General features: G+C 31.1%; 1 protein-coding gene across 5 annotated transcripts in view; it reads right to left on the reverse strand.

The window, feature by feature from the left end:
• LOC118188900 (tRNA (guanine-N(7)-)-methyltransferase) overlaps window positions 1-14,603 on the reverse strand; it is a 60,459-nt gene that overhangs the window by 26,479 nt on the left and 19,377 nt on the right. For all 5 annotated transcript variants that reach the window (XR_015040695.1, XM_085815101.1, XM_085815102.1 and 2 more), the window contains exon 3: window positions 5,154-5,338. Coding sequence is in view for 4 of the 5 variants with exons in the window: in XM_085815101.1 (XP_085671227.1) it covers window positions 5,154-5,338 (185 nt within the window). In the remaining variant the exon portion in view is untranslated. The remainder of the gene's footprint in view (window positions 1-5,153; window positions 5,339-14,603) is intronic.

Genomic DNA, 14,603 nt, shown 5'->3' on the forward strand with positions numbered 1-14,603 from the left:
ATATACCACAGTCTGTATAAAAAACATTGGAACTTGGAATGCAACAAAATAGAACACATACGAAAATGGCGGCGTTGCTTGACTGATGATTGTTATAAGTATGGTTGCCAGAAGAATGGTTTCGCACATGGTTGCTGAAGTTGGGCACTTTCTGAAAATTTGTCTACTTCTACTACGATGGTAGCAATAGTACGTATGTGTCCTTATGCCGTTCTTATTAAACAAAATAATACATCAAAATGTATGAAATGCACGGAATTATGGATGCCTAGAAAATGCCTAAATTGCTAAACATTTCATATATTATCAGCCAGTTTTCAGCATTCTATAAAATGCCTAGGTATATTCTATAGAATGTCAGCTCTCATACACTGCTAGTAACATATGTACTAATATTATTTAAGGTTTACATTGAAACGAGTATGTAAGTTACTTTGGAAGCATATTACTTAGATTTGTGTTTGACATTCAAAGAAAAAATTCCCATTTCTCTCAGTAATAAGTATATTCAGAAGAATAATCTTGTTCTTACCATTATTTTAAGGTACAAGGCATTTTATCTTTAAATTCATTTCAATGTCAATCAACACTTTTTCTACATCTGGGTTTCTAAACCACTACATTACATTATTGTTATTATTGAGTGGCGTAGCTAGGATTCCAGTACCCCCGGATAACTGAAGAATTCGCATCCCTTTCTGTGTGATAAGAATGGAAAACATTTCATTAAAGAATTTCGTAGCATCAATTTGGCACTGCCTGGATGCTGCACACGGGGACAGATGTCCCCCTTTGCCTCACCCTAGCCACGCCACTGTTTTTGGTAGTACAATTCTTACACATTCAGATGTTTAGGTTTATTTGATTACGCCAAAGCCTTGAGGGCTCTCTGCCTAATACGAGGGATGGCTTTGTGGAGAGCTTTCAAAGGGAAACTGGCTTGTATACACTTGATTTTTCTATTAAATTTCAAACAATGCTTTAATTTTTTTTTAAATGATAATTTAATGTGGTGTATTCACACAATTTTAATTGATTAAGAACAGATGAATACCATATTTACTCACATATCCCCCTGCCTATCTTTTCAGCACAATGTTTTGAATATTTTCAAATATTCCTGTAATTTTCCCCTTCCTTAAGATGCTCAGAAACCTAAGTTTCCCTAAATTTTAAAATAGTTTCTTCCATGCAATGATTGTTTTCATTGTACTAAATGATTTTGTCATATACAATTCAACAGCTGTGAAAATGCACTTTAAGAAAAAGTGCATTTTCACAGCAGTTATTTTTCATGCTTTGGCAACACTACAGTTTTATGCTTAGAATATTAAGAAAAATAGTGCAGATGTGGCATTTTTTTCGTACTAAGATGGACTGCCTGTTTTATTTAATTACTTAGGTGGATTGCCTGCTTTATTTTGATCACTTATTCTTCTTTTTTACATTGGAGAATTGAGTAAATGAATGAAATTCAGATAAAGACTGGCAACAGATTTGCTGGTGTATTCTGGGTGCATGGGATTTGATTGATGAAGCAAGTATAACAAAGAATTCTAGAAAAAAGGAAAATATAATGCTCAGGATGATAATGAAGGACATTCCATGTAGGAAAACAGACTATAGTGTCACAAAGACAATAACAATGATGATGACTTACAAGCTGTAACAAAAGACACAGCAGCTCCAGCATCACTGAATAATTTGTGCCTAGGGACAATAAGAATGGACGAAATTGAAGATACAGGAAAGTAGAAATGAAGATATCTTATTAGACATTGCAATATTAATATTACTATATATTCTTACTGGAATGTAGTTTTAAAAAATTGTGATAGTTACTGGTAGTTTATTCATGAATACTTTTTATTAGTTATGAGCTTACAGTAACTACGTCTTTGAATTAAAATATTTACATAACTTCCCCCTCTCAATTTTCGAACAGTAAAATTAATAAAAATGTGTGGGAATATGTGAAATAAATATGATAAGTAAGCATACAAATCATATTTTTCATTATTTTAAAATAATAAATTTTAAATCATAGCCATAATCATTTTCTTTTTTCCCCTTAATAAATGAATAACTAAAATCCATATTATCAACTAAAACCATGATTATGTATAATCTTTATATTATCTTATAATATTCATAATCTTTATTCATCACTACTTGCTTAAATTTTCTTATAAACATGATATTATAACATGATAAAAAAGGTCAATATTATAATTTCACAATTCTAATGCATCATTATATCACTTAATGAACATATAAACATGAATTTTATACATTTTTGTGGATGGTACTGATTTTAATCTGTAAAAGTTTTAATCAACAATTAAAATATCTTAACAGAAACATTTAACTTTATAAGAAACCCTTTTTTCTATTTAAGAGTAATCTGAGAAAACTGATCTCATTCCGCTTTTCCAACATTCAAATAAACATGAGAATCTATCAGAAAGTACCCAGATTATTATTGCTGCAAGTGCTATGTTAACCTTTCCCTGATGGCTATAGATATAAATGTTTTATATATTGATCTCATTTAGTCAATTATTCAATCTGCAAGGAGCAGAAAAACAAATAACAGGATCTGCTATTTCCTGCTTTGTATCAAGTAGCACATTTTAGATCTCCATAGCAAACTTAATTTCTTTGAGCTTTATTTAATGTAGTGAATGCATGGGACATACATATCCCAACCCCCAGGAAAAGGTTAAACAAAAAAAAAAAAAAAAAAAAAAGTCAATATTATAATTTCACAATTCTAATGCATCATTATATCACTTAATGTCACAATATCAGAGTAAAACATTTTAAGAAGAGAGTTGAAGAGTTTCTTTTCAACTTTTCGCATTGATTTATCTGTCATTTTATAGTGGATAGCAAAACATGTTCAGATTAATGGTCATGTAAAATTTGGTAAACTTGTTACTCAAACCTTTCATAAGTTTCATATAGATTTGGGTGATGATACTTTCAATCAGATAATGCTACAAAATTTTCTAAAAGATTTTTAACAGAAAATTTGAGTCTGTGCTGCACTATTACAGTTAACTTTCTAGTCCCACCTAACATATCCCTGAACACTAAACAATTTTTTGGCAAATCACCACATCATTACCATTCACAGCTTATCCTATGTTTTTGCTTAGCTCAATTGTGCTTTTGCTTTGTTTTTCAGACTGAAAATGAAACTAGAAAGTTGATATCTTGCAAATGTATCTGACATTCAATGTGAACTGCAAGCATGCTTCCCAATTTAAAAAAAGTGATTTCTAAAGTGCTTCTGAAACATGAAAACCACTTCGACCATGCCAAATGAACACAAAAAGACTATATACAACAAATAGTAAATAAAAAAGAATAAATAAATAGCTTAATTTATTTTAAGCCGATTTATTCTGATAACCCCTCGTAAGTGGTGGAAAAGTTCAGACTATGACAACAAATCATGATCTGAACAATAAAATTTGATAAATTTAATGTTCTCAAATACAGGAACTCAACTTGAAGATTATGTACATGTGAGCAAAATCTATCAAAAAGTGAAGGAAGACAGGAAATTTCAGAGGGAAAAAAAAAACTAGTTTAAATGGAAAATAAAAAATCTGATATGTCAGTTACTCTATAAATGTGGAGACTTCCAATACAGAAGATTAGTGACTTAGCAACTAAAATTAGCAGCAATATTTTAAGCCTTTGCTTTGATATTTTCAATCATCAAAAAAAAAAAAAAAAAAAAAAAAAAAATATTTATGCTCAAGAAAACAAAAAATATTTTTAACACATTCAAATATGAAACATTTCATTTGTATTCTTTTCACTATGATTTGCTATTCATTTATATAATGAATAAAATTTCGCTCAAATTTTCCTCAAATATTGAAATCTGTTTCAATTAACTCATAAACATCATTTTAACTAATTCAAGAGAATAATAACAAATTTGTATTTTACTTTAAATTAAATATGATACCATTATAAACCTATTTCGGTACTTTTCCGTTTTGCCGGCGCAACCAATAAAGTCACCAATAATGGTACAACTAATGCTAAACGGAATATCCTCACTGGTAACCTTTTACACCTCATTTTCAAAAAGTTGCAGCCATTTCTTAGCAGATTGATTATTTCTTTCCATACTGGCATACAATTACATAGAATTTTTATCCGATTATTATCAATTTTATGCCCTAAGGCCATTTGCAGTAATTAAGTCAATTAGAATGCAATCACACCACTTACCTGAAGGCAAAAATATAGAAAAGGCAAAGTCAAGGGTTAAATTAATCAATTCTAATGAGAATGCACTAGCGAAGTAAAGCACTGTGGTTTCACATAATTTCTGAATAAGCTATTCGTACGAATTGAAATAATTCTTGCATTTAAACTTACATTCCAAATTAAGATTTAACTTGAAATTAATGTAGATAATTACTGAGAGAATTAGATTTTTGTAGCGAAGTTTTCGTGAGATGAGATCACTTGGGGTCACGTGATATGAACCGGAGAATCAGCTTGTTGAACCATAAAAGCATAATAAATTCTTAATGTCTTTTTACAAAATTTTGAACGATATTAAAATGTTTATGCCTTCAAAATAAAAAATTCTTAGAACTAACATTTGCTAACATTTTTTTATGTGTATACTGTATGTTATCGCCAATAAAGTCTGCTTGGTGAGATTTGTGCTGGCGAAATGGAAAAGTACCCCTATTTCAGATATCATAAGCAAATGAAATGCAGTTTCAACATTTTTCCTTACAGTTTTGTCATTCTTGTTAAAAAATGAAATTATGTTATTTTTTGGCAAAAATTGTATATATTTAAAAATGAATATTTTAGAGAAAATCTGTAAACTATCAACTGAAATTTCTGGAAAATCTAAAACATCCATAAGATGTAAAATATATATAACAAACAAAAAGTTCTATCTATTCTTGCCAAGAAACATGTTAATATTAAACTATACATAAATAAATATAACAAAATATAAATAAATAAAATAGATGTTAAAAAGTATGCTACCAAACATAAGAATTTGAGGGCTATGCTATAAATCAACACATCTAAATGCTCATATAAAGTAATGCTCTAAATATGTAAAATTACATAAATATTATCTTATGAAATATATTTCTTACCTGTCCTTTCCTGAAAAAATTTGGCAAGTATTTCATAGCATTTGAACGTATACAGGCTATATTTTCATATTTCCCAGGATTCTGCAGTCTCAAAGCTTTAATTCTTTCTTGAACATAATCGGACACTTTGACACGAATTTCCAGCCCAAGAATTAGAGTTTCAGGAAACAAAGGTGATAGCTCAACTATAACAGCACAAGAATTATTTTTTTAAATCAAAATGTTAAAAAAAATCATAAATAAATCCTTAACAAATATCACTCAGAAAGATGAATTGCCACATAAAATTGCATGAATTTGTGGTTAAGCTGTTTGCTACCATTAAGCCAGATAATTGGAAAGATGAATAGTTATAGCATAAAAATACTTAAATTATGTTGTGCCACATAATTTGGCAAAAACTGTATTTGGCAATAATACAAGATAAAATTTCAAGGAAACTTAAACAAAGTCTGGTTAGTGTTTGATTAGTGTAATGAATAATTATGTATATTTTGTGGTAAATATACACCGTAGAATTAATGTTGGAGTCTCCATAGAATGCAAACACTGCTGAAGTATTTCCTATAGATGTTGAGAAAATAAAAGTTTAGAAACCACTGCTTCAATAAATAAAACTGTATGTTTGTAGAACTTGAGGAAACCATGATAAATCACTCGTGATGGTAACTTTACGAATCTCTAACATAGCAACCTTCAATTTCTATGCATGTTTTTTTCAGATGGGTCTTCACTTCATTATGTGTTAATGTGTTGCGCTCAATTCTTTGTTACATGTAATATTCCATCTACTTTTTTTAATTTCTATTTCATCTAAAAACATATTAATTAAAGCCAAAAAAAATGACCATCAGTGATGGAAACTGGCTATTAGGTTAAAAAATGCCTTTTTCTGACTGCAAAACATTTTATTTGCTGTTAGTCAAAAGAAATGACAGCAACTATTTGGTGTGCAAAACAATTTAATGTTTGTAAAAATCCACTCACTGATTAGAATGTTCTTTTATGTGCAAATATGCTTAGACTTGTTAAGGACTAATTGAAACATCTAATAAAATTGCTGAAATCGATAACAGTCTCAGGAAACACAATGCTAATAGGATCTTCCCTAAATAGTTGATATTCAGGAATATGTGCTGAGAAACCAGAGAGTGCTTTCAGATTGTAGTTTCTAATTAAAATATTATTAAATAATAATATTTTAATTAGAAATTATCGTTAGTTATCTAGAACAAGGCATAGTGATTGCATTGTGAATGCATAGTTATTGATAGTGAGTTCAACAATGCATAGTGATTGCTGCAAGTGGTACCAAAAGAAATTAGCCGCCCAAATTAGTATAGTGGATAAGGCATCGCTGACTGCCATGATGAAGGACCTAGGTTTGAATCCCGGAGAAAGCATGGATATTTGTAAATGTATAGTGTTAGTGCGGCATAGCAGCATTCTAAATATGCGGCAAGCCTAAAGTCCTCTCATGTGGTTTGGCTGAAGGGAAGAGGGGAGGGAGACCCTCAGATCCACCCCCCCCATAAATTGAAAGAGTTGGTTCATTCATTTGTTCGACTCCTTGCCGATGCAAGCCTCATGGAGGAAGTTAACTGGAAGTAATCTGGTATGTCTGTGCTGCACCTGCTCTGATTTCGCACAGTTAAAACTGTAGTTTTATTCAGTTGCGAGACGATTTTCTAGAGATTGCATATACCAAATTAATTTTAATCATATATATTTGTTTTCTAATAATGTAAATATTTAAAATAATTTGTATATACAGTCAAAAGTCGTTAATTCGGACACCCATAATCCGGAATGTTCTATAATCCGGACCTCAAAGCTACAAACTTTCTGCACATGCGCATAAGACCTTTACGGCTGCGAATATGCATGTGCGCATGCACATAATACGTTTACGGATGCGCGTTTCATGTATAATGGACAGTATAAGCTAAGCTAAAATTATCTAATTATCTATTTCAGTTAATATTGCAGACTGCGTTGTACTTTAATCTTCTAATTGGATCCGGCTTATTATTTTTTTAAGACTGTTAGAGCAATTTTATAAAATGTAAGCTTGAACTTTCGATTATGTCAAATAGAATTTCCGATATATATTTACTAATATGTAAAGGATCTACAAAGCGAAAGTATGTTTCAAAGTCCATTAAACAAAAAGTGAAATTGCTGCAAAAAATGGATAAATGCATATCCTTCGTTTCTCTAACCATTCTGAAACCTGTTTATCCATTTCACGCTGCTCTGCGGTGGGGGGGATGCGGCGGCGTGCAATGAATTGGAAGTTGATCTGTCAGCACTATCCTTATCTTCAAGGCAGATGTTTTTATTTTATTTGGCTTAAAATTCCTTACTAAATGTAGTATTTCATCTCGATGTACTTCGTCTTTGATATGATTTAAATCAAATTCCTCGTCATTATAATTTGCTTCCGATAGTGAAGAAAGTGACAAAGAGGTTATTGAAAAGGAAAAAATTTCAATTGACAAATTAGTCGGTATTCTCGACACAGCAATTATAGGACTTGAACAGCAGAACTTTGTAACTCAAGAAGAAATTATGTCTGTTTATAAAATTAAAGAGAAAGTATTATCACATAAAACGAAGCAACTTAAACAACTTACATTGAAAGAAATGTTTAATATAGTAAACAAATAAATATTAAGCTTTTTTTATATAAATTTTGATACCCTTTAGATCATAATTGTTCTTTATTTCATAAATTACAGTTTCATATTTTTAATTTTATAATTTCTGCATGCCATCTTACCAGATTTAAACTGATGATCTATAATCCGGAATTGCCGAAGTCCCTACGAGTCCGGATTAACGAATTTTGACTGTATATAGTTTTAGTCAGTTTTCCTTTTAACCCTTTCAGGATGGGTGTCCCATATATGCATTCCCTAAGAACGTCTCTTACAGCAGGGCGTCCCATCCACGCATCAGTAAAGATCTGAATCAGAGAAAGAATACCCTAGTATGGTTAGTGAACCATTTACTAATGCAAATGATAATACTAAAGAGTTAAAAAGTGATACTTTTTCTAAGAGTTACAAAGTGATATTTCTCCGTGCTTCGAGATTTACCACACTCGTTTTCATTTTTAATTTTGTTACTTCTTACTGTAAATAGTCTTTATTGTGTTCTTTTTATTAATTTTAAACTTTATTGATGGATTTTAGCAATTAAAACTTTGGAATAATTTGAATAGCGCTTCCGAAAATTATTTTAGAAGATAAGCAATTTTTTAAGTATATTTTCATGTAAAATAAAGAAAAAAATGTTTTAAGGGCTAATTTTAACATATATAAGAGGTCAAGTAATAATCTAAAATGATACCAAAAATTACGATGCTAGAAGTGAAACTTTTGTTTCTCTGATTTTTTTTTATAAAATTAGGCTTAGCGATGCAAAACCTCTGTCCTGTACGGTGACTGCCTTCGATTCCCTTCCGTCCTGCACGAGTGTCTTAAACAAAGGTGCGCTGTCGCGAAAAGGTTAAAATCTATACTGTAAAGTATTGTTTATGTAATATGTCTTCTTGCACTGTAGAAATGTGCTGTAACATTTATAGAAATACAAAAGGAAGAGATATTGTATTTCATGCTTTCCCAAAGGACGAAAGAATGGATACATAAATGTCGAAGACAGGATTTGATTAATGTGAAAAACACAAGAATTTGCAGCGGATATTTTCTGTGCAGTGATCATGAAGATGACACGAAAAATCGCTTGCTTGGATTGCCACAAAAGAAACTGTTGAAATGCAATGCTATACCGAAAGTAAGTTTATTGTGTGCAGTAAATGAAACAACACCATTGAAACAAACAACACCAAGAAATTGGAGACAAGTGAAAAGAAAACTAATGCTGTGTGCTTTTGAAAGACTACATGAATTAAGCCCAAAGAGAACTCATCTTGAAGCCAAAAACGAACCTAATGATTACAATAATAAATCAAACATGAATGATTTTGAAATAAAATTCAGAAATGATAATGAAAATATCCCTGAATGCTCTAAGTGTAAAGATAAACAAGAATGCATTGATAATTTGAAAAACATGATAATATCCTTAGAAAATTGTAATACAGTACAAAGTCCGTAATCCGGACTCATTGGGACTTCGGCGATTCCAGACTAAGGGTTTTTCCGGATTATAATTCATCAATTTAAATCTGGTAAGATGGCATGCAGAAATTATATAATTAAAATTATGAAACCGTAATTTATGAAAGAACTATTATGATCTAAAGGGTATCAAAATTTACAAAAAAAAAAAAAAAAAAAAAGCTTAATATTTATTTGTTTACTTTATTTAATGTTTCTTTCAATGTAAGTTGTTTAAGTTGCTTTGTTTTTTGTGCTAAACACGCATGCGTAAAGCATACAAAAAAAGTTTGCGGCTTTGAGGTCTGGATCATTCCAGATAATGGACGTCCGGATTACAGACTTTGTACTGTAAAATGTTGAAAAATAGAGAAAAGAAAAATTTTTAAATGTTTGCTCAGTAACAAAGAAGGTGGAGGACACCTAGACAGAAATTTGTATCAGAAATTAAAATATCAAATAGCAAAATTTAGAGAAAAAAGTACAGACCGGAACATTTGGAAAAACGTCTATAGCATATTTTTACAAAGACACATATTAATGCATTGCTAGAAAAGGAGGAAAAAATCAGGTGGACTATTGAAGATATTTCATGCTGCATTGTCATTAGAGCTCTGTCATCTAAAAGCTAGGATTTTTGGAAAGAAAAATTGGGAATTGGAAGAGTAATGTTCTTGCTGTAATGAAAAAAGGATGCAAATATTTGAATTCTGTAGAAAAAATATGCATTCTCAGTTTTGACGAAATGCATATAGATTCTAAACTCTAAACTCTATGACTTTAAACTGAATCAATTCTTCGTCCTTTTCAAGTGCAGTTTGTTTTAATTAGAGGTCTCATTTCGCTGTGGAAACAAACAATATATTTTTTTTTTTATTTTAACACTGCAATGGAGAAAGAACTTCTTTTTTCACTCATAAGACATATTCAATCATCTGGAGTAGAAGTGAAGGCAATAGTGTCTGATTTAGAAGGATCTAGTACTTTGTAGAAAGAGCTACAAATTTCAATTAATAGTTCTCACTTTCCAAATCCCATACTGCAAATGGAAAAAAATATGGTTTTTTGCAGATTTAGCGCACTGCCTCAAATTACTGAGAAACCACTTTTTAGATAAAGGATTTGTTTTAGAAGACAGAACTGTTTTAAATGTTGATATTATTAAAGAGGTTTTACACAGAGATTCAGGAGTAATTAAATTGTGTCACACAATAAAACCAAATTATATAATGGTCAAGGGAAAGGAGAGACAAAAAGTCGCTAAAGCGAAAACATTATTTTCAAGAACTACTGAAAAAGGTATACTCCACCTCACAGAAAATCAAAAAACATCTGACTTCTTTGAGTTAATCGATAATTTCTTCAATGTTATGAATAGCACCAAGCCATACTCACCTTCAGATAAAATACTTAAAGCAGCATTTGGATGAAATGAACATCACAAGAAACAAATTCAAGTTTTGAAATTAATGAAGAAAGTCATTGGTGGATTAAGAATTCAGGGAAAATCATCATACTGCCTTTCCAAAAAGGAATAATAATCTCAATAAATTCTCTTTTTGGTCTACACCAGGATTTGAAATCATCATATGATGCTAAATATATTTTAACCTCTAGATTAACTCAGAATGCACTTGGAAGTCTCTTAAGTCAGATTCGAGGGCTTGTTGGTTTAATGACCATCCATCACCTAGTGAAGTTATACAATGCTTAAAGCAATTATTACTCGCTAATGCACTGCAAAAATTATCTTCAAAAGTGTGCATAACTAAAGAAAGCAGACATATTGATTCATATTTAGCATCAGAATTACTTGAAAAGACTTTTGGAAAGAAGAAAACTGATGAGGAAGATGCTTTTCCAATAAATACTACTGATGATTTGGATTTCATAGAGGGACCTTCTCTTATGGCTTGGGAATTAGAATTGAATTCCGCCAGACAAGATAATAGTATATCCGTAATAATGACTAATACTAATTTTGAATCCATTTTCGATCAATATCATGTACATTTTGTCCAAAAGTAGGTTTCGGAAAGTTTTTACTAGAGGCGATCTTCATCTTCTTTGCCTGCTTCTCAAGTCCTTCTTTAGCTCTCTCTCAAAACACTTTCACATTTTGAACTTTGTTGATAATCGCACTCATCGTGTCAGAGCATATATCTGGTTCTTTTTCTTTCAATTTGAACTTCAGTATCTACTTACAACATTATGTAAGATTCTTTTTCACATGTATTATTATTATCTTGCGATTGTAAATCAGCTATTTATTTGAGATTAATGCCTTTGTCTTCTGTGTTAACCTTGCATTCAATAATATTTATAATTTTTTTAAAGTACTTTTCAGTGGCCACGTTACTAATGAAATTATGTGCCAAAACTGAGTTTTGCAAATCCCACCTTCATAGGACAACTAAACATAGCTTCATAAGGTGAACATTCGATTCCCTCATGATATGCTTTGTTTTTCATCGCTTGAACAAATTTTAATCCTTCCATCCACTTTTCTTTCCATCCATGTTGCCAACATGTTCTCAACGTCTTGCTTCACCCGTTTGAGAGAACCTTACGACTGACTGTGTCTCGGTTTACCATCAACTATTTTTACATCACTCCACATTTCATATAAACTGTTTATGATTTGATTGCAAACTCCCCTCCCATAATTGGAATGGAGATTGTTCGGGGTTTCAGAAGTTGCAAAAATATCCAGAAGGTGATATGCTACTTCATCACATCTCTTTTTTTTTTTCTACTGTGTAAACTTTAAAGAAGGACAAATTTGCTAAGATGATTGTGGTACACTAAAATTTATTTCATATCATGATCAGGATTTGACTGCATATCTGTTGGGTCAACTTGGCATCCAGAATTCATTTCGCTATGCACAAATGGCTTAATTACAATCCCCTTTTTCACAGTTTTTTGTTTTTTCTAACGCGATTCACATAATTTCAAATACGTGACGATAGATTTTAATTCAATTCCTTAGTCATACGGGTTCTTTCACCACGGCCAACTGCGATATGAGCATCATGTATGATGCTGAAGATTTCATCAGTTGTAATATGATACAAGATTTCTGCTTTTTCTGCAGATACTATACTATAAGTTTGCCCACTCCTCCAGAATTTAGAATATCAACCTTCTGTAATGAACTGTTCATTTTTCTTAACACATTTTGCTTCTTTCACTTCATTAATTAAAGAAATGTATTTCTGATTTATTAAATAAAAGCTGTTATTGTGCTTATTTTTTACAGATTCACACAATATGTTGTAAAACATTTTCTGCATAACATCACCCATTTTCTTTCAGCAAAATATGCTAAAATATTTCTATTTCAGATCATAGCTGCTTAATTTGCTCAAAGCTAGCCTGCAGATGGCGCAAATAAGGAAGGGCAGGCACAGAAAAGTGTCATGACAGAATTTGCGTGTGCAGGCCTCTTCGAGGTCGATTTAAATCCCTCATTTCGGGCTTTTACCGGAAGGCATTGGTAACTCCTAGGTTTAACCGCAAAGACTTGGTAAATTCCGAAATGAAATCATATTAAAACATACTTCGGACTTTTACCAAGCCACTTTGGTAAAAGTTAGGTTTTACCAGACAGGCTTTTACAGTAGCATATATATATATATATATACAATATTTGATATGCTAAATAGCAGCTATTAGCGCTATTTATCTCTTACCTAATGTACCCACTTTATATATTATCTCCATCCTTTTTAAGTTTTAAAGTTCTTATACAAAAACTTTACTGTATTGAAGGTTAGCAGCCTCCTTACTTTTATATCTTGCTAGTTTAACTCATATTGAAATCACTAAATGTCATTCCACTAGATGACAAACTTGAAAATTTAACGCCATGCCTGCTACAGGTAAACCCAAAAAACAATTTCTATGAAAAACATTTAACTGTATTTACATGATTACATGCGGTACTTGACATATTAAATATATAGGACAGACTAAAAACAATCTTAACTTTCGAATCAATAACCATAGAGCTCAAATCAAAAAATTCAACGCACAAAAAAATAGCATTAAAATAAATACACCATCACAACTTAATACAGCAGAATTAGAACACTTTAAACACCATGACTTCAACTCTATTCAACTTCAGATACTATATATAATATCCAATCACAAAACACGAATCTTTCAGGAATCTCTCTATATACTAAAACAACGTTCCCTTTATCCATATGGACTTAACACTTATATACATAGTCATAGAGATACTTCTAAGAAGTCTATTTTCAGCCAATTTAAACTCTACAGCATTAAAACGCAGAGAGGAAAAAGAGGAAGCAAAATCAAAAATAATGCGAGATTTTTATCCACTTTGGATACACTTGCATTGAAAAAACAACTGAAATGTTTTTTTGACTCAGACTGCTTTCCTAAGAAACTTCTCAACTGGTTACACTCCTGTACTAATAAATTCCTTATCAAACTAAATAAATTCATTCAAGAAAGCTACGACGACATACAAATCATTAAAGACATGATTCTTGATTTTATTCTTTTCAGACTCTCTAATAGTCTCACTCAACGCAAAATTTATTTTAAAGTCAATTTTCTGCATCCGCAGTTTGACAATATTCATTTCTCAAGAATCATCAGAGATTGTAAAGATTACTTCCCCGCAGTTGACACAATACCAATGATTGCATTTAAATATCAAAGGACCTTAAGCAACTTGCTTACTAACCACCATGAAATAGATGAAACTGCAGAATGACAATGTAAGACACCAATTTACAGCAATTACGTAGATTCTCATCACCAGCACATAATTACTGGCAACCTGAATATCATACAAAACCATCAACTAAAAACACTAATGAGTTATGGTACAAAATTTAGACCAGTCAGAAACATGACTACAAGTTACTGTTACAAGACTTTCGAAAACAACATCAACGAATTTATAGTTAAAGCAAGCTATCAACTGAATTTACCCATAGATACCTTCTTAAAATGGAAAGCTAAAATTCTTCAACGCATATCCACAGAAATCAGTCACCTCAAATTTAAAAGTACACTGAATTGGTCGCAACTTACATCAGATATTAATAAATTAAAACAGCTTTTTACTATTACAAAAATAGATAAAGCAACTAATAACTTTAGCATTATATGAAGACAATTCTACACTGAGATTATTCATAAAGAACTTCTCAACGCAACTACTTATCAATTAGCCAACCTTACAGAAACATCTATAATAAACAGGATTAAAACTTTTCATAAGAAACTCAATATTACTTTCAATGCAAACTACAACAGATTTACTAATCTTTATGCGATTCCC

The sequence above is a fragment of the Stegodyphus dumicola genome, chromosome 4 (assembly GCF_044657685.1).
Source record: "Stegodyphus dumicola isolate Sdum_Otavi_A_Nest chromosome 4, ASM4465768v1".
Taxonomy (NCBI): Eukaryota; Metazoa; Arthropoda; class Arachnida; order Araneae; family Eresidae; genus Stegodyphus; species Stegodyphus dumicola.